The sequence below is a fragment of the Chrysochloris asiatica genome, unplaced genomic scaffold (genome assembly GCF_000296735.1).
Source record: "Chrysochloris asiatica unplaced genomic scaffold, ChrAsi1.0 scaffold00017, whole genome shotgun sequence".
Taxonomy (NCBI): Eukaryota; Metazoa; Chordata; class Mammalia; order Afrosoricida; family Chrysochloridae; genus Chrysochloris; species Chrysochloris asiatica.
This window is the reverse complement of record NW_006408535.1, coordinates 13,815,405-13,837,175: the sequence shown is the minus strand read 5'-3', so window position 1 is coordinate 13,837,175 and position 21,771 is coordinate 13,815,405. Positions and strand designations below refer to the sequence as shown.

Genomic DNA, 21,771 nt, shown 5'->3' with positions numbered 1-21,771 from the left:
AATACTTCACTGGATTTTTTGACTGCTGCTTCCATGAGTGCTGATTGTGGATCCAAGTCAAATAGACATTGACAACGTGTATCTTTTCTCTACTTACCATGATGTTATTTATTGGTCCAGTTGTGAGGATCTTTGTTTTTTTACATTGGGGTGCAATCTATACTGAAGGCTGTAGTCTTTTATTGTCAACACTATTTTAAGTTCTTTTGGTTTTCATCACACAAGGTTGTATCATCTGCATATCACAGGTTGTTAATGAGTCTTCCTCTAAACCTAATACCACATTCATCTTCATATAATCCAGCTTCTCAGATTATTTGCAGCATACAGATTAAATAAGTATGGTGAAAGGATACAACCCAGACACACAACTTTCCTGAAATTAAATCATTCCGCATCCTCTTGTTCTCGTCTAATAACTGTTTCTTGAACTATGTACAGGTACCTCAAGCACAATTAAGTGTTCTGGAATACCCATTCTTCGCAGTGTTGTCCACAGCATGTCAGGACCACACAATCAAAAGCCTCTGCATCGTCAATAAAGCATACGTAAACGTTCCTCTGGTATTCTCTGCTTTCAACCAAGAACCAATTGATGTCAGCAATGATATCCTTTGTTCCACAAACTCTTCTGAATCTAGCTTGAATTTTTGGCAGTTCACTGTTGATGTTCTGTGTAGCTGTTTTTGAATTATCTTCAGCAACATTTTACTTCCACACAATAGTTATGATGCTGTTTGATGACCCCTGCATTCTACTGGGGCACCTATCTTTGGAATGAGCACACGTAATAGATCTCTTCCAGTTGGTCAGTTAGGTAGCTGTCTTCCAAATGTCTTGACATAGAGTAAGCATCTCCAGTGCTTCATCAGTTTGTTGAAAGACTTCAATTTGTATTCCATCAAATCCTGGAGCCTTGTTTTTCACGGATGTCTTCTGTGCAGATTGACTTCTTCCTTCAGTTCCACTGGTTCTTGATCATATGCTACTTCTTGAAATGGCTGAACAACCATTTCTTTTTTGTACAGTACCTCTTTGTATGCCTTCCATCTTCTTTGATGCTTTCTGCATCATTCAATAATTTGCCCAGAGAATCCTTCAATATGGCAAGTAGACATTTGCATTTTTTCTTCAGTTCTGTGAGCTTGAGAAATACTGAGCACAGTGCTTTCCTTTTGGTTTTCTAGCTCGAGGTCTTTGCACATTTCATTATAAGATTTGATTGTGTCTTCTTGAGCTGCCATTTGAAATTTTTGTTCCGCTCTTTTACCTCCTCATTTCTTCCAATTGCTTTAGCATCTGTACACTGAAGAGCAAGTTTTAGAGTTTCTTCTGACATCCATGTTGGTCTTTTATTTCTTTCTTGTCTTTTTAATGATCTTTTGCTTTCTTCCTGCATGATATTCTTGATGTCATCCACAACTCTTCTGGTCTTTTGTCATTAGTGTCTAATCCATCAAATCTTTTTTTGATATGGTCTCTACATTCAGGTGAAATATGTTCAAGGTCCTATTTTGGCTCTCATGGAGTTTTTCCTTTCCTTCAGCTTTAGCCTAAAACTGCATATGAGCAATTGATAGTCTGATCTACAGTTGGCGCTGATGAGACAGAATTCATCACTGTTTCTCCCTACAGATTTACTCAATTTGATTTCTGGATATTCCATCTGGTGAGGTCCATGTGTATCTGTGTTGTTTAAAAACCGTATTTGCAATGAATATATCGTTGGTCTTGCAAAATTCTATCATTTGATCTCTATCATCATTTCTGTCATCAAGGCCGTATTTTCCAACTACTGCTCTTTCCGTCTTTGTTTCCAACCTTTGCATTCCACTCACCAGTGATTATCAATACATCTTGATTACATGTTTAATGAATTTCAGACTGAAGAAGTTGGTAGAATTCTTCAATTTCATCATCACTGGCTTTAGTGATAGGTGCATACATTTGAATAATAGTGGTATTAATGGTCTTCCCTGTAGGCCCATAGATATGAATCTATCACAAACAACATTGTATTTCAAAATAGATCTTGAAATGTTCTTTTTGACAATGGAGATTTGTTAGAGGGGTAGAAATGTAAAGTGGTTCTACTGATAGAAATATACAAACTATAATGGCTAATGGAAAGAGACTAGAAATAGACACTCCTGACTCTGAGTCGTGTCATCTAATTGTCCCCATATTTCTTCAAGGCAGAAGATATAAGCTCCACTTTATAACAGTCAAAGCAGAGTCAGAAAGATAAGTTATTAGACATTACAGAACTCAGAAGTGAGCCAGAGTTCAAAACCCATGGTTTGAAACAGTGGTTTCTAAAATATTAGAAAAAAATTTTTGATAACTGCAGAGGTCCTATACTTTCCAGAAGGATCACCAATGAAATTGTCTCCCTTCAAATCCAAGATAATGCAACAAGGATTTTCAGGTGTTTCTTATGGCTAACCCTTAAGTGGGAAATCCAAGTCCTGGTGTCTAAGTGGGAAAAGGCAAGCGGAGCCCAGCTCCCATCTTTACCTAATGAAACTTTTGAAACCTATCAAGTGGATTAGTTAGTCAATTTTGTAAAAAAGTAAGAGCCCCATACTGCAGTCTTTTTACATCTCCCCTCTTATCTTTTCCTTGGACACCAGAGAGAGGGCCAGAGACCATCTTAGGTTTCTGTGAAGTATTCGGAATTACTAAGACAGATACAGATACAAGCATGTAATTAATGCTCAATACTGAGAGAATGATCTGTTCACAAGGAATATTTTCCAATTTATGGTCAGCCAAAATCCCTCTGATGTTCTCATTCTTCAGGTGTTTTCCAAGTGCAGCATCTACAAGACTAGTCAGGGAACAACACCCTACAGTCATTAACAACTACTCAACACAACAGGCGGGAACAAGTTCCAAATTGTACTCCAGTTGCTGTTTCTGAAAAATTAAGTTTACTGGTATCAACAAAAGTTATATAAAATATATATGGGTGTGTTTATATAACCCAAGGTGGGTTTTTCTCAACAATTTCTCAAATGAACCAAAATTTACTTGCATGTTTATCTGTTGTTGCTAAGTACCGTCAAGTCAGTTCTGACCCACAGCGACCCTGCACAGGGTTTCCGAGGAGCTGCCAGTGAGCTTGAACCTCCGACCTTGAGGTTCAAACCGACTTTGCAGTCCAGTGCATTAACACAGTGCCACACCAATGCATACATTCAGATATAATCAACTGATAAAACTTGGATTTGGGGGCTAACACAAAGATTACAGAAAGATTTATGAGTACAGCCTCATCCCTGTTTAACCCCTGACTCTTTGTTAATTAACTTATTCATTAATGTTCCTTCATTGGTTCTCAAACTTGAGCATACAGAGAATTACCTAGAGAGCTTGTGAGTTTCTTAATCAATAGGTTTGGGAAAGAAGCTCTGGTGGCTCAACTGTTAAGCACTTAACTTTTTATTGAAAGGTCAGTAGGTCATCCACCCAGTGGCTTACGGGGTTGGGGAGACCTGGCGGATATGCTCTCATAAAGATTACAGCCAAGGAAACCCTAGGGGCAAATTCTACTCTTATAGGGTCATTATGAGTCAGCTACACACCACAGGTTTGGAGAGAGGAACAAGGCTATGCATTTACATATGTCCCCAGGGGGAGTAGTGGCTGCCAGCAGCTGATGGCTCTTTAAGAACCACAGCGAATCTGTGATAAAACCAAGTTTCTGTGAAAGGCTTCACCCTAAATGATTGGAATGACTTAAAAGGCAGGAGGTGGGGTGGAATTAATGCACAGCACTGGTTAATTTGGTGAGTGGATGGGAGATAAGTGTAGAAAGATAGTTCGGGATCAGATGTGAAGAGGCTTAAGTACCATATCAAGAAGTTTGTCAAAGTATACACAGGCAACAGGGAGAGAAGCTGATGTTTTCTGTCTGTATTTATTAAGCATGAAAATAATATGATTAGGATTGGGTTTGGGACCTCCTTCCCGGTATGGCGCTGTGGGTTAATGCGCCAGACAGCAAAGGCGTTTGAACTGCAAAGTCGGCGGCTCAAGCTCACCAGCCGCTCCTAGGAAACCCTGTACAGGGTCACTATGGGTCGGAACCTACTCGACGGCACTTAACAACATAGTCTGGAAAAGAGTAGGTAGTTCAAATGCACCAGCTGCTCCTCAGAAACCCTCGACAGCACTTAACAACAACATAGTCTGGAAAAAGCAGGGTGATGTTGTTGTGAAGTGCCAGCGAGTCAGTTCTGACCCATAGCAACCCTGTATAGGGTTTCTGAGGAGCAGCTGGTGAGCTTGAACTGACAACCTTGCAGTTCAAAGGGCTTTGCAGTCTGGCATATTAACTTACCAGCGCCATACCGGGAAGGAAGCATGTATTAAACAAGTACTGGAAATTAGAAGGCAGGTGATTTATGTTTAAAGTTAAGTCTCTTTTAAATACTTCTCTCCTCAAGGATTTCTACCTATAAGGAAAGGAAGGGAAACAAATTTTAGTTTAAAAAAAAAAAACTTGAGATTCCACAGTGAACCTAAAAATAAAACTAAAACAATACAATAGGCCAAATTTTGACGACAAATGTCACATGCTCCTGCTTAGGTTTTACAATATTTTATATTCTAAATATATTTGTAAAAATTGTTTGTCTACTCCAACCATTCCAATTAACCTGCAAAACAAATATGAGTAAGAAAGAAGCCATTAGAAGAAAGAGAGAGAAGACAGAAGGAAAGAAAGGCTTGTTTTTAATTTTATACGATGTATTGAGATTGCTGAGGAATGCTGTTAGGTTCCATCAAGCTGCTTCCAACTCATGGCAACCTTTCTTTTATAGGGTTTCTGAGGAGTGACTGGTGCTTTTGAGCTGTCGACCTTGCAGCTAGCAGTCCAGTGCTTATCCTACAGTGCCACACCAGGACTCTGAGTAATAGTCCCTTCCAAGTTGACTACATAGATGAGTAGAAAAGAGAAGAGAATGGGAAAAGTCACAGAATCTTTTTGAGTTTCTGTGTGTCTGGAGAACACAGAATGAGCTCAAGATATGCAGAATGTCTTCAACAATATATCTTCACTACTTCCAACTGACTTGACGGCACTTAACACCAACTTCCAAGCAAGTCTCAAAGAGAAGACGATTCTCCTGAAAACAACTTCAAGTTCCCCTACTGCCGATGACACCTGCTATGCAATTTTCCATTTGTCTTCTGCCCACTGTCAAATCATCTTATATAGTATTTGGTTCTATGTATTTTGGAAATATTGTGGTATGGTAATAGTCATGATTTTGGATTCATTTTGGAAGAGACAAAATAATATTTCCTATGAAATAGGCACTCTTGCTCTAGAACTTAAGTAATATTAATCACTGTATTATTTAACTCCTGGTGTGGAAGTGTAGGTTCAGCACTAGACCGTGAACCACAAGGTCACAATTCAAACCCACCAGCTGCTCCTCAGAAACCCTATACAGGGTGACCATGAGTCAAACCTGACTCGAAGGCACTTAACAACAACAATAAAGAATCAAAAGTTGGCTTTTTGATAGGAGGTACTGTCATTGTACTGAACACCGAGGACACTCAGTAAATAGGTACTGAAGTAAACCAATACAAGATCTGAAAGTCTGCATTACACAGCTGTAAACTCAGGGATCTCTACAAAAAGGATTTGGTTAAGGTAACCAAAAAAATAAAGAAACCAAAACCAGTTGCCATCAAGTCAATTATGACTCATTCGACCCTGTAGAACAATGTAGTACTGCCTCATAGGGTTTCCAAGTCTGTAATCTTTACAGAAGCTGACTGCCACATCTTTCTCCCATGGAGTAACTATCGGGTTCAAACCACTGACCTTTCAATTAACAGCCAAGCACTTAACCACTGTATCACCAGGCTCCTTTTGTTTAAGGTGGTTTTTGTTAAGTGCCATCGACTTGGTTCTGACTCAGCGACCCTGTGTAGGATTTCAGAAGAGTGGCTAGTGGATTTGAACAGCTGACCTTGCAGTTAGCAGTCCAGTGCTTATGGACAACTTCATACACTCAGTCACTATGTGGCTCAAGAAAAGTGAGAAGAAAAACTCACCTACAAATTAGTATCTAAAGAATTACAAAATTAAGGTTTAGTGCCATACCAGTTTAAAACTGAAAGGATCAAGGAAAACGGGTACAAATTCTATGTATAATTAACCAAACTAGCTAATCTCACTTGGCAAACAAGCTCATGAGCTCTGAATACAAGCCAAATCAACGGCTCCTGGCAATCTGCCAAAGCTGAATTCCTTAGTCTGGCATCATAAAATGATTTGTCTGTTGTATTTACAGTTCCAGTGCCTCTGGATTCAGCTACCCGCTGGGCACCCCTGGCAGTGGCCCAGCAGAACATATCTGAACCATCATTACAGACAGAGCATGTGCCGTTGACAAATACTAGAGAAAAGTGACAACCATTTCTTAGAGCAATGTTAGTGAACAGCTACAAAGTGTTGCTACAAAGGAATTACCAAGTCTGAGGCTAAAATAATGAACAAAGCCTAGCCATCTCCATAGTCTCCGTCTCCTTCAGCTTGTGGGCCAGGTCAAAGTCACTCAACTTATGCAATGCCACAAAGGTGAGCAAAGACAAAGGCACAGTCAGACTGAGAGCACCTGGCCTGTGGATGAGCTGCTTTTGATGCTGGGGTGCTTGGAGAGGCTTCTCAGGTGTGCTCTCCCCATTATAGATGTAGAAGAATTGACCCCACCTTTACCTACAACATTGGTAGTTTTTCCAGACAGAAACAGAGAACTTAGAAATTTTGCTTCAGTGAATTACGGTCGAGACATCATTTTTGATACCCCAAAACTGAATGCACAGGTTGACTACCTAATTTGATTTTTAAGTCACAATGGCATTTGAGACTCCCAAATAGAATAGTGAAGCAGAAGAATCTACCTACTGCCCAGTTCCCACCTGTCCAACGGACTCACTGTACAGCCCCAGGCAGTGCAATCCCTCGCATGAAAGGCCCAATGGAGTCTTGGTGCAGTGCTGTAGGATAAGCACTGGACTTTACACCATAAGGTCGGCAGTTCTAACTCACCAGCTGCTCCTCAAAACTCTACTCAGGGTTGCTATGAGTCGAAACTGACTCAACAGTACTTAAAAACAACAATGGTATCCCTGGTGTAGTCAGTTAATTAGTAGGTTGGCTGATCAAATTTACCCAGAGGTGCCTCAGAAGGTCATTGCCTTCAAAGCACAATTCTGCTTCTGAAATACATGGGTCACCACTAATCAGTATCAATTTAAAGGCAACTTGTTTGTTTGGTATTTGTCCAAAGCCCTAGTACGTATCCCAAGCTTATTTCAAGATTCTGCTCAAGACATTATTTCCCCCAAAATAAAAACCATCTAGGAATTGCTGAATGCTTGAGGGATGGGACAGGTGTGATTTCTGAGATACTTCAACTCTAAAACTTGTACCAGGAACATTCTGTCACCTCATTTAAAGTAAAATAAAAAATGAGAAAATCCAAAGAAGGGAGCCAACAACAACTACTGAGTGTACAAGTGGGCTGTATAATCAGATAGAGAGAAAGTAACACTCAGTGACAACTACAGCTCTCTCACCACACTCAGCTTACTTCCTCCCCAGAAGCCTTATAATCACTTTCAACTTCCGTCTCCCTATCCATGTGCAGGTCGGCACAGTGCCAGGCAGAGGGAAGGAGCACATTTAATTGAGATTCCCTGCTTTCCCTACACAGGTAAATTGTGGTGGTGGTGGTGGTGGGCCACTGTATAGGGTTTCTGAGGCAGTAAATCTTTTTGAGAGCAGAAAGTCTCATCTTTCTCCCATGGAGCAACTGGTACATTCGAAATACTGACCTTGCAGTTAACAGCCCAGTTCATAACCCATTATGCCAGCACAACTCCTTAAAGTGTGGTAGAATGGCCCAAAATTGAGCAAAAGGGATTACAAATTGAGCACACACACACACACACACACACACAACTACCTTCTTTGTTCCCAAGTGTCATTCAACAAAATTGACAGAACATTAAGAAAATTCATCCCTGGAGAGACTTGCTTCACTATTAGATGCTGTATTCTACAAAGTATTTCTTCGGTGTGATTTTCACACTTCAGGTTCTCTCAGAACTGTTCCTCTGTACCTCCTGGGTCTGAGCAGCATAAATATTTATGACGTGTGATTCTACATGCACTACTCTCCCACCCTATCCCACCCAAGGTGATAGGACTCAGGATACAAAATTAGCCAATCAGACTTTCTCTCAAGGAATAAAAAACAGGGATTCTGGAAAGTTTAACAAAGTGTCTGCTGTCTAGAGCTGAAGGCTATGGCTGCCATTATAGGGTAGCCATTATAGAAAGTGCCATGGGCCACAAAAAGAACCAATAGGTCTGTGTTGGAAGAAGTGCAGCCAGAGTGCTCCTTGGAGGCCAGAATGGCCAAACTTTGTCTCTCATACTTTGGACATATTGTCAGGAGGGACCAGTCACTGGAGAAGGATGTCATGTTTGGTAAGGTGGAGGGTCAGAGAAAAAGAGGAAGACCCCAGTGAGATTGATTGGCAAAGTGGCAGCATCAATGGGCTCAAGCATGGCAACGATTGTGAAGTTGGCCCAGGATCGGGCAGTGTTTCATTCTGTTGTGCATAAGGTCGCTAGGAGGCAGTACCGACTGAATGGCACCTAACAACAACAATTATAGGGCATCCATCTTTAGCCATGTGATAGAAAAGCAGACAAAGCTGGAGATTGAAAGGTGAGAGAAGAAATAAAAAGGACAGAGAGATATAAGGAAGGAGGCCATAAAACTCCAGACAAAAGGGCTCTCACAGGAGCTGTGCTGGATGCTAATGAATCTCTCATTCCCAGATCCCAGCTCCAGCCTTCTGCTATTGGGTCCTAAGAGAGAACTTGATCTTTGCAGTACATTACCCCATTTTTGATTAAAGTAGCTTGCAACCACTTAGACAAGCTCCATTAAGAATCAATACTCCTTCCTTCAAAAAGAAGGGTGGGTCCAAATTTAATAGTCAACAACAGAGGAACTTAACAAGTCTTTTTATTTTAATTGTCATTTTTTTTTTTTTTAATTCATAAACTTTTTGCTAGTTCATCATTCCTCTGTATTGTTTTTTCAAAGGGAGACAAAGTTATTCATACAACAACTCTCACAATAGGCCAGATGAAGGCCTCTGAGGGCCTTACACATTGAAAATCTCTGGTGCCGTTGCCTCCTCTACTTACTCACAAATTTGAATGGGATATGTGTATTATATCTATATTGTGTGTGTGTGTATGTAAGTGGTCCATATGCAGCTCCTTTCTAAATGCAAATAGCAGCTACTGGATGCAAAAGAGAAAGCACTCACTGTTCCTGTGTCCTGTCTGCTTGGCATCTAGGAGCCTCTGCTGTGTACAGCTGATACCCCTGTTTTACTGATGCCCTAAGCACATACTTAGCTCACGTATTGGGTAATACGCCCCTGCCTCACAACCCCATAGTCTAAAAGTACTCCAGAACAAGAGATTCAGCAGTTAGTCAGAACTGGGTTATAACCTAAATCTCACCCATAAAACATTTATGAAGGCTCAGAATTCTGCTAAGAATTTTATGTATATTATTTAATTAGCGAATATTAATATTTATTTAATACCCCCCACAAAAAAAAAAAAAGATTTAAAATATCATTAGCCCTCGTTTGAAAACTTGATGAAAACTAAGCAATTTTCCTAAAGTCACAAATGACAGAGTTAGTAATTCCAAGTCCAAGCCGCTAAACCCTGTGATAAACTGCTACTTGTTAGGGCAAATTATTTAATTACCCTATTTGTTGACTATTTGGTAAGACAGTATTTGTAAAGCGATTAGCACAGTTCCAGACACAAAGTAAAGCACTCAATGAAAGCTGGTGGTAGTGGGGGTGAGGGGTGTGTGATGTAAAACAGTATAGACCATTAGCGATCCTATACAGGGTTTCTGAGGCTGTACATGTTTATGGAAGCAGAAAGTCTCATCTTTCTCCTGAGGAGCAGTTGGTGGATTCGAACTGCTGCCCTGGCAGTTATCAGACCATCCCATAACCCACGACACCAGAAGAGCTCCCTATAAAAGGTGGTTATCATTATGTTAGTTCATTTGTATCTAGGGGTAGAAAATGTCAAAAAGTCAAATTAGTGAGTCTATGGCGAGCTGCTTTAAGCAGAAGTACTTTTAGTTCTAGAAATTGCACGTTCTTTGGAAAACAGCCATTTTCAAAATCTAGGCAGGCAAAGCAAAAGGAACAAATTATGACCAATATTTATCTTGGATGTGGTCTCAGTTCTCCAAGAGAGTAACAGATAAGAAATCCTTTGATAGCCTGAAAGCAATAATCATGCTTGAAGTTAGGGGGCGCCATCCTGCTGTACATTATAGGAAACAGCTTTTCCCTCGTCTTCAGCACCCTTGGATTCTTCCAACAAAATGGAGGTAGATAAATTCCTACAATAACAACATTTTTCTTTTCTTTTTATTGGGGGTGGGTGAGTGGGTAGGAAGTCTCTAACATCTCTTTCCACACTCATCCACAATTTCATCTGAGTTCCAGGCTGGTATACTTGATTTATTCACAGAGCCTTTTCTATTGCTTCCCTGACATAAACAGTATCATTACATTTTTTAATGACTTTCCAAGGTCCATCAAACACCAAAATGTATTTCATTAACGTGGATGCATTAACAAATAAGCATAACCCCAAGAAACTAAAAATATAACGAAAAAACATTTGTTCTAAAATAGGTGCATATATTGGCAAATGTTGAAACTGGGAGATGGACAATCATTGGGCTAGTCACTCTACACTTACGTATATTTGAAAACTTCCATAATAAACAGTTATACATAAAATTTAAAAATAAATTTACAAGGTCTTCCTTTGAAAATTTTAGCTTTTACTGAAACCTATTTGAGGGTGCAGCAGGAAACAGGGCTGGTGACTACTTTGGGAAACAGGTGTGGCTGAGGAAAGAGAAGTGATTAAAGAAGGTAAGTGAAGGTGGGGCTAATGTAAATCATATGGAAATTTAGAATGGGTTTCTATAATACTTAAATAAAAAGCTTCAAGCAAGAGACCCAAGGCCCCAAGGCATCACTAAGGAGACTTCTTGAAATAAGCAAATCAGACTTTATAGATATATTATCATTGTTTTCTCAAGCCTGCTACAACATCTGGTTTTAGTCAGTCAGGGAATATTCCAGTCTAGAGCTGATTGTCTGAAGGGCAGGAATGAGGAACTTTGTGCCAAAACAGCCATAGGAAAGTTGGAGATCTAGGTATGGGTTCATGTTGCTCAAGCCCATCTCTTTCAGTGGACAAGATGAATTTTCTGCCTTTAATTAAACTCAATTGCTGAACGTTTTAATTGCAAAATTCCTTTTTCTACTCAGAAGATAACCATTAATAAAGAATCATATCTAGAAATGTTTTCCCTTACTTTTAATTCAATTTGTTGAGTTAAAGTCTAGTCTGAAACTCTATCCCCTAATCCATTAAATCAAAGGTAAATAAGAAAAGTTCAAAATGTTAGTGACCTCTTTCTTCCAATTCTGGTTACTGCTCCTAGAATACTGGGAGGAAACTTCATAGCATGTGAGATAAAAGTGAAAATTTTTAAACTGATAAGAAGCCATCTTGTTCTGCCAAGTTGAAGCACCTCTGCTGTGCTGAAGCTCATCCATCCCAGGCGACAGATAAGGTTGTTTGGTACAAAAATCAAGCTATGCAAGAGACAAATCAGTTTGAACCACAAGGTCGGCAGTTCAAACTCAGCAGCTGCTCCTTGGAAATACTATACAGGGTCGCTATGAGTCAGAACCGACTTGACAGCACCTAACAACAACAATTCACCATTAAAATGATAGAAGAAGAGCGACAAACTTCTGAGTTCAGCCAACTCCAAATTTCCCCAACCAAAGTAAAATTTAGAAAGCAGCAATTTACTCAAAAACGATTTACTATATTTACATTTGATTATTAATAATATTTTTGGATATTCTAAATCTTTCTAGCATGAAAGATGTACAGCGATCTATTTCTCCACTCTTTCATTCACTAACATTGACCCTTCCACTCCTATACATTTCCATTCTTTAGGCTTGTCCTTGATTAAGAGCACTCCTTGGAGCTTATGGGACAAATGAGTCAACAAAGACTTGTTTTATCACATAATTGATCTAGAATTGAGAAACACTGCATATATTTTGGGAGTCCTGGTGTGGCGCTGTAGGTTAATGAGCTGGACTGCAAAGTTGGTTTGAGCCACAAGCTCACCAGCCTCTCCTTAGAAACCCTACACAGGGTGGCTATGGGTCGGAACAGACTCAACAGCACTTAACAACAACAACATGTATTTTGGGGACTCTTGGTGTGGCACTGTAGGATCAGGACTGGATTGTGAACCATAAAATTGGCAGGTCAAACCCACCAACTGCTCCTTGGAGGGTGGCTCCTAGTGGGAACTGACTCAATGGCACTTAACAACAACATGGATTTTTAAAGAATAGTACAAAGGTGAATGTTCATTTCCCTCTCATGGCTCGTATGCTTTGCCTCACTGTGTTTTAGTAAAAGATTCCTATACTTCTGAATTCCTCTTCATTAGATCATAATAAAAAACACAGAAATCACTCAGAATTGTCCCCTGGAAAAATGGGCTGTTATCATTTGAAGGAACACTGAGTAGCTAAGCGTAGATGTGAGCAAATAATATATAGATGTGACCTACACACTCCCATTATTTCTGCCAGTCTACCTGCATATATCTCCAAAATGAATCACCAACTAGGGAACCACTTTCCGCTAATGAACAAAAAAACATTAGCAACATCGTTTTTCGTTCCAGTTGTACTTGACTAATTCATTCCTGGATTTAACCTAAATGCATAGTTAGGAAAAGGAAGGTGGTGGTGTTGAGTGGAACACTAGGAAATGATTTCTAAAGCTAGTAGATGGTGATCTTACAGTGTTCTGGGTCTAATCAGCTACAGGTAAGTACTCAGATGTGACTAGGAATGGATTCTGTACTTTTTATAGATGAGTTCTACCCTTTCACATGCCAGACTCTTCCCACAATTGCTGTTCAAATCCCACAGATTAGCTTCTACACTGCAAGATTACAACTGTCTCCTGAACTTTCTAAGAGTGTTTTTGTGGATGCCTTGTGAACACAATGAAAGAGAATATTAGATGACTTTAAAGAAGGCACTTAAGGTGAATACACGCGTGTATGGAACATACACAATGCTTCTAATATTCTTTCTCTTGTTTAAATATTTGAAAAACCCTATCTCTTAAAAAGGGATCAAAAGCCACAGCTAGTTTGTACCACCCACCAGACCCATTATTCTGATGTCAACAGAAGGTCATTATAATTACACACCTGAGCCCTTAACATGAATCATTGCTCAGGAGAGCTGGGGGGCAAATCAGGCTGACTTTTTGGTTTAAAACGAAAGTTTGCTTGCAGCTTCCGAGAAAGCCGCAGACAACGAACTCTGGAATGGCCCCAGTGCTCGCTGGCCGCAGTAGTGGCTGGACCCCCACACCGCCTGTCCTACCTTGGACCTCTCCTTGACGTAGTATTTGCCCAGTCGACTTCCGCAGTACAGGACCAGCCTGTCGATGAGGGACAGGAGGAAGCTGATGGCCTCGCAGCCCTCCTCGTTGCCCCCGATCCACGTGATCTGGTCGCCCCGCAGGTGCCGCTTGGAGACGCCGGTGCGCGGCCCGGCCAATTGGCCGTCCCGCAGAGCCCCGTTGCAGTGCAGCTGCTTGACGCGATCCAGGACACAGTCACCCACTACCTCGCCCAAGAAGTTGTCCAGGTAGCAGAATCCGACCTCGTGCAGGCAGGGCACGATGTACTCCAGGGCGATTTTCTCCAGATCCAGCCGCATGATATGTCCCAGGGGCATCTCGCCCACAGAGTCGAGGTCAGGGACCCCCAGTATGCACCCTGGGACTGAGCGATCTAAGCGCGCAGGAAGGCTAGGTGCCGGTAATTGAGCTACCTGCCGCGGCCACAGTCCTCGAGCCACCGTTGCGCCAGGGAGAAGGGAAAGTTGCTTGAAACTCTGGGGACTGAGGTCCCGTTCAAGCGAATAGAGGGAGTTGTGCGGGCCTCCACGACCCAGTGCCAGACTGACCCGGCCAGGAGTCGGAGAGCCCCTTTTGCAGATGTGGAACCACCTCGGTGGTAGTCCGACACCAAGAGAGGCTGAGGTCCGGCGGCTGAGCCAACCCAAAGCCGCGCGTCACAGGCCCCGCCTCCGGGACTGCCCCTGGCTCCCTTTCCCCGCCCCTTCTCCGCCCTCAAGGCCAAGGATCCCGGGGGAGCTCTGCACCAGCACGGGTTGGTGGATGCGAACTGAAGAACTGATTGAATTTTTAGAATGATCTTGATTTGCATATTGTTTTACTTAAAACCCCGTAACAAACCTGAAAATTTGGATCCCGACACTAAAAATGTAAATGTGTTCAACAGCATTTGAACCCGTTTATATTCTGGGCTGATCACCTCATAGACTTTTGAATAAAATAATAAACCCAGGAACTCATATACATACTAATTATGGTCTTATTGTGACTTTGTATGATGGCATTCCTTATCCCACGTTCCTCTGCTGTTTGATCCCAGCCAGGAAGCACAAATCAGACACACTGGGGGGAGTCCAGTTCTGACTAAAACAAACCATTCACTTTTCCCTAATCCCTACTATGTGCTGGGGGTGTGCAGTGCATCCATAAGCACTGGACTGCGAACCATAATGTCCAAGGTTCTAGTCCGCCAGCCGTTCTGAGGAAGAAAGACGAGGCTTTCTACTCCCGCCTCGGAAACTCAGAGTTGCTGAGTTGAACGAACTCCACTAACTAACTTAACAATACAATTGTATGCTGGTGTGGTGCTGTAAGATAAATACTGTATGGTGAACCACAAGGCTGTCAGTTCAAATCCACCAGCCGCTCCCCGGAAATCCTATACAGGATTGCTATGAGTCAGAATCCACTCGATTGAACATTACAACATCTATGTGCAATGGGAGAAAGATGAGGCTTTTTATCACTGTAAAGATTTAGACTCAGAAACCCCATTACAAGGTCTCTATGAGAAACATAAGAACATCACCTATACTATATGCAAGGTTCTATATTTTTAGTGAGGAAGAAGGTGCACAATGAAGAAATACTTGCTGGGTTGTATCTGATTGACTCCTGGAAATGCTTTATTTGCTGAATGTTTTCAAGCGCTTATCTTTCAAATTTCTAACTAAACTAGGATGCTCTGAAATTTGACTTTCAAAATGAATCATTTGACAACAGTCAGTATAGGTACACCCTCAAAAAAATTCAACTGGATTCTGGGCCCATTTTCTCACTTTTTCTGACATGCAACTAACTGTGTTACCCCAGATCAATGAGTACCACACAGAAGACTTTTCTAGTTATCCAAAAGTAAACTGAGTGCTTTAGGTATTACTGATCCTCTTGTCTATCAAACACTAGGGTTCAGAATCAGGGGGTAGAAATTTCATAAGCACAGTCAAAATTGTATTTGTATTTTATCATTTCACACTAGTTTACGCTCACGTTCTTCATGTAAGTTGAACAAAAGAATGCACAAGTTTTCCATCTAACTTTTCTTTTGTACCTAGCCCCCTACAGTTTTTTTTTTACTTTGGGTTGCCTTCCAATAGTACTCTTTCCTCTTTGCTTGTGAGGGACAAAATACGGAGGAGAACTGGAGTAAAATTTAAGCCAGGAAGACTAGGGAAGAGATGCTACCGCTGTGTAATGGCAAAAGCCGACAGATGTGGGTGGTCCAGTAGAAACCTGAGGGGTGTTGGGGAGGAACAGTCTATGGTACAGTGTTTAAGAAACTGGTGAAACTTCTAGTTACTATGAGAGGAGGTTCTCTGCCAGGTCAGTGAGTAATTTTTGCCATTGGTGGGACATTTCAGCAGGTGGAATACCTCCTTAGGGTAAAGATCTGAATTGGCCAACATTCAGCAAATGCCACCTAAATTCCTAGGGAGCTCCCTGATGACCCCCACTGCCTAGTGCATAGTGTTGTTATTAAGTGTTGTCCAGTGGGGTCTGATGCGTAGCGACCCTGTATAAGGTTTCTGAGGAGCAGCTGGTGGATATGAACCACCGATCTTGCTGTTGGCAGTCCAGAGCTTATCCTATAGTGCCACACCAAGACTCCTGGCACATAGAAGGTGTCCAATAAAAAGTGACTGGGAACCTGGTGTCTGAGCCTGAGCCACAGCCACAGCCACAGCCATGTGGCATTCGGCATGTCTGGGCTTGTCTGGCGGTCTGTAGAAAGGATTTGTGTGCAAGATGGACGGAGGAGAACAGAAGAGTCTAAACCAGCACAGAGCCTCGGTGTCCTGTGAATAGCCGTGAGGCATCTGGCAGGATATTTGTCTCTAAGGTTAGTCCTTCCATCTAGTCATGAAGCTATCCGAGTGTGCAGTGGGAGGCCTAAAGTGAAAGTTAGAGGAACTGTGTATTGGCCATTGGGTGCTGTAACAAAAGGGAAGAAAGCCCTTCTCTCCACTTCTACTTGAACCCTTCATAGCCCAAACTGGCTTAGAATACTCTAGTGATCTACAAAGGTTATTATGGGTAATGAGTGTGGACCCTGGTAGGCAGTGGCTTATAGTTTCTGTATCTTTAGAAACTTTGTAAACCTCAGAGTAAGTATCCTGAATAGGGCTAGAATTAAAAATGGAGCAATGGCAAATAACCACAAGGTCCATAGTTCAAACCCACCAGCGACTCTCGGAAACCCTATACAGGGTCACTATGAGTTGGATCTGACTCGACGTCATACAACAACAACAGCTGACCAAACTTTTCTAGCAGAAGGTTCTTTGTAGATATTCCTTGGAATACTTATGAGAGAATTTACCAAGTACAAGAAACCTGAAGGACTCAGTAGCCAATAAAAGACAGAGAAGTATAAGAGGGCATCAAAAAGTTCATGGTAAAATTTCAATCTTTTCATTCAATTGTCCCACAACCTTTTTTAAGCCACCTAGTGGCACTGTGGGCTAATGCGCTGGACTGCAAGGTCAGTTTGAACCGCAACGTCGGTGGTTCAAGCTCACCAGCAGCTCCTCGGAAACACTATGTAGGGTCGCTTTGAAACGAAACCGATTAGATGCACTTAGCGACAACAGCATATACTCACCATGCTTACTGAAAATTTTGACCTCACTTTAAATCCTATGACTGGCTCAGTTTGTCTTACTCTTCAGATAACATTTAAGCAATTTCAGAGTAAAGTTATAACAGGAAGAGAAAAAAAAAATCTTAAAGGACCCTTTCTTAGAGTTAAGAGTCAAAGCAAGTTCTGCTGATTACTTGGCCTTAAACGTCTCTAGATTACTCTGGTTGAAAAACATGGGCAGTTTAGAAAGTAATTCAATTTGTTAGCACCATTTCTGCTTGGCAAAGGTACCGATTAATCAATCAAGGACCTTCCAATCAGCTTGGGGTTGCCAGCCTGCTTTTGGCAGAGGAGCGAGAGACACCATGACTAGGAAAAATCAGTGTGTGATTACGCAGGCGGGCAGACAGACTGGAGCCATGAACAGGCTCTGAGTCTAAGCATCAAAGTGGCAAATCTAAAACTAATTGTTAAAGTGTGTTTGTTTTAGTGATTTGTCCATTAATTTGTGAAATCATCATGAATATTAAAATGTTTTCATATTAATAACTAGACCAAATTAACTTTCCTGCAATTTAATTACAGAAACATTGCTTTCCAGTGTGCATCAGCAATACAGATACAATAATTTTCAAGCATGTGAATGAGAGGGTTGGAAGAAAGGATGGTACATTTCTTGGCTTTCAATTTGAACTGCCAAGGATCACACCCACCCACTGCCATTGAATTGATTCCAACTCATAACAACCCTGTATAGAGTTTCTGTGGCTGTAAATCTTTACCGGAGTGGAAAGTGTCACTGCTGTCCTGTGGAGGAGCTGGTGAGTCTGAACTGCCAACCTCATGGTTAGCAGTCCAGTGCTTATCCTAAAGAACCACCAAGGCTCCTTGGAAAGGATCTAAATGGTCATCTAACCCAACTTCAAGTCAAAGAGCAGAGAGGCTAGACATTAAGCAACTTTGCTAAGGAGTCTCTAGGAGGCCTGATGTGGCACAGAAGCACAAGCGTTAGACTGTTAATCCCAAGGTCAACAGTTCAAACATGGGAGAATGAGGAAACTTTCTGTTCCCATGAAGACTTACAGCCTCAGAAATCCTATGTAGGGTTGCTATAAATTGGAGTCAACTCAATGGAAGTGAATTTGAGTTTTTGCTTGAAGGACTTTCTGGTGAGCAGAAGAAGAAGCCTGGAGTGCTTCTGCCTTTCCATTATAACAAAGACATCATACTCACGTCCTTTCAAATGGGAGTCCTAGTACAGCACTATAGGAAAAGCACTGGCCTGCTAACCACGAGGTCGGCAGTTCAAAGCCATCAGTTGCTCCTCTGGAATTCTACACAGGGTTGCTATGAGTCAGAACCAACGTGACGGCACATAATGGCAACAACATAAAAGTAACCATTTTAAGGTGACTAAATTCAATGGCATTTAGTACATTCACAAGGTTGTGCAATCACCACTTTTATCTAGTTCCAACAGATTGCTGATATGCACTCAACTATTAACCAAAAGTTTTGGGGTTCAAAGCCATTCAGTGGTGCCTTGATAGAAAGTCTTAGTGATCTGCTTCCTTAAAGATAGCAACCAAGAAAGCTCTGAGGATCTTAGTTCTACTCTTTAAAACATGGGGTTTCCATGAGTCTGAATCAACTTCATGGCAATGGGTTATTTGGTTTTTGTTTTTTTCAAATCTAGTTCCAAAACATTTTCAACACACCATAATAAAATCCTGTATCCAGTAAACAGTTACTCCCTATTGTCCCCAGCCCCTGGCCACAACCAATCTACCTTCTGTCTCTGGAAATTTACTTAATCTGGATTTTTCATGTAAATAGAAGTATACGTGTCCTTTTGTGTCTGACTTCTTTCACTGAATGTTTTTAAGATTGATCCATTCCATTTTATTGAGGAATAATATTCCATTGTGTATGTATATGCTATAGTTTAACCATTCATCCATTCATGGACATCTGGTTGTTTCCATCTTGTGGCTGCTATGAGCATGTGTGGATGAGTATTAGTTTCACATAGCTGTTTTCAAATCTTTGACTATGCGCTCAACACTGATATTGCTGTGTCATTTGGTCATTGAAATGGAGCCCTGGTGGCATGGTGAATTAAGTGATGGTCTAACTGAAAGTTTGGTGGTTCAAATCACCAGTTGATCCAAATAAGAAAGATGAGGTAGTGTGCTTCCGTAGATTGACAGAATCAGAAACCCTATGGAACAGTTTTAGTCTGCCCTACAGGGATGCTGTACATTATAATCAACTCTATGGCAGTGGGGTATGGTAATTGAAGGAACTTCGGTGGTGCAGCGCTTAACTAAGTGCTCAGCTACTAATGAGAAGGTCTGTAGTTTGCACCCCTGGCTACTCTTTGGGAAAAAGAGATAATGGGGAGAAAGATGTGCAGTTTGTCTCCATAATTATTGATTTATCAAATACCTTTGCGACAATATATCCCAGGCACTGTGCTTTTAAGGCTTCACAAATATTAATTCTTCTAATACTACCCATTATTATTCCCTATTATGAAGATTACAAAAATGAGGCACAGGGAAACCGAGGAACTTGTTCAAGACTATGCAGTGAGTATAACATTGCAGGACAAAATTAGAGATATTAAATTTAGCAAGATTATTTTGAGCCACTTGCTTGGTATAGAAGCATTTGTCTTTAAGTCATCTTTAAAACACACACACACACACACACACACACACACCGAAAACCTTTTATTGTAAACTGGGTAAATATTCACAGAACAGACCAGTTTTCCACTCAACAATTCATACATGTTTTGTTTCATCTCATTGATTGCAATCCCTACAAAGTAATATTACTATTCCACTTCCTCCCTGTGTTCCCTGTTTCCATTCCTCCTCCTTTCCTGACTCTTCTGAATGTTTACCTGGATAAAGGCCGTCCTTGATTACTTCAAAGTGTGTGTGCCTCCCTAGTGTTACTGTTCCCCTTATTTAGGTACTGTGAAGTTCATTCTGACTCATAGCGATCCGATACAGTGTTTCTGAGGCTGTAAATCTTTATGGGAACAGAAAGCCTCATCTTTCTCCTGTGGAATAGCTGGTAGTTTCAAACTGCTGACCTTGAGGTTAGCAGCCTGACTCATAACCACTATGCTACTAGAGTTCCTTATGTTGTTGTTGTTGTTAAGTGCCATCGAGTCGGTTCTGACCCATAGTGACCCTGTATAGGGTTTCCAAGGATCAACTGGTGAACTTGAACCATAGGCCTGTCTATTTTTTATTAAAAACTGAGTCATAAGGGTAAGTTCAATTCCAGACTTGAAGGATGACTAAGGGCCACAGTCTTGAATGTTCCACCAGCATCCATCTGGCCAGAAGGCCTGGTCTTATGAGTTTTGTTCAACATTTACTACCACTCTATCCAGGGCCTTCTCATGTGATCCTGTTCAGAACAGTGGGTAGCGGTGCCCAGGTACCATGTAGTTCTTCTTGTCTCAGCGTTGTGGTGGTTGATCATTCCCTTGGTCCATTAGCCCATTAGTCTAACTGTTTCCACATATCTTCAATTTTCTCCACTATTCTTTTCTCCAGACAAAACTATTGGAGAGACCAATAGTTTTTCCTTAGATGGTCAATCATGAGCTTTAAAGACCCAGTCGCTGCTCACCAAAGTGGCATGCAGAACATTGTCACTGTGGAGTTTTGGTGGTTGTTGTTGAGTGCCATCAAGTTGGTTCTGACTCAGCGACCCTGTATAGGATTTCCAAGGAGTGGCTGGTAAGCTTGAACCACCAACCTTGCAGTTCAAAATAACATTAGTCCAGCACATTAGCCCACAGCACCATACCAGGACTCCCATTGTGGAGTATGTTACTCCATTTGAGCTTGTTGTCGCCCAAGACCATGATCCTGAGTCCCTTGGTCCAGTGAAAGCTTTGTTGTTGTTGTTGTTGTTTTTCAATATAACTCTTAACACTTTCACCTGCAATAGCAACTTTAATTATTGGTTTTCTTACCAATACTTGCTGGAAAAGGGGATAAGCAAAACAGAGCATAAAGGATATAGTTGACTACATTAAGAGAAATTTTCCAAACTACAAATTAAAATGCCCTTCTCACACTATTCCAGTTATGACCAGTGTTTCCTAGAATTGTGCATAAGTTCAGTGATGTTCAGATATCGTTCACCTTTCAGAACACAGGAAACCAAAACCCCTAGAACCCACTGCCATCAAGTTGATTCCAACTCCTAGGAAGGTCCAGGTAAATGAAATGGTGATGGTGGAATAGGAGGACTGTGCCTAAAGTGAATGTGTACATCCTGAGTTCATTGGAATGAACTGGTTTTAAACAAAGAATATCTGATTAAGACCTTTTCCCTGAGTTGTCAGCGCCCTGGTGGTACAGTGGGTTGCTAATGGCAAGGTAAACACTTTGACTCCACCAAGCATTCTACTGGAGAAATATGAGGGTTTCTGTTCCCATAAAGATGTGGTGATGGTGGTGGGTATGTGGTGTGGAGTTGGTTCCAACTCATAGCGACCCTGTACAGGGTTTCC

General features: G+C 41.3%; 1 protein-coding gene across 1 annotated transcript in view; it reads right to left on the bottom strand.

Annotated features, from left to right (window-relative positions):
* EGLN3 (egl-9 family hypoxia-inducible factor 3) overlaps positions 1-14,024 on the bottom strand; it is a 31,685-nt gene extending 17,661 nt beyond the window's left edge. The window contains exon 1 of the mRNA XM_006835359.1: positions 13,606-14,024. Within this exon, the coding sequence (XP_006835422.1) occupies positions 13,606-13,962 (357 nt within the window). The 5' untranslated portion in view covers positions 13,963-14,024. The remainder of the gene's footprint in view (positions 1-13,605) is intronic.
* Between the last annotated feature and the right edge of the window lie 7,747 nt (positions 14,025-21,771).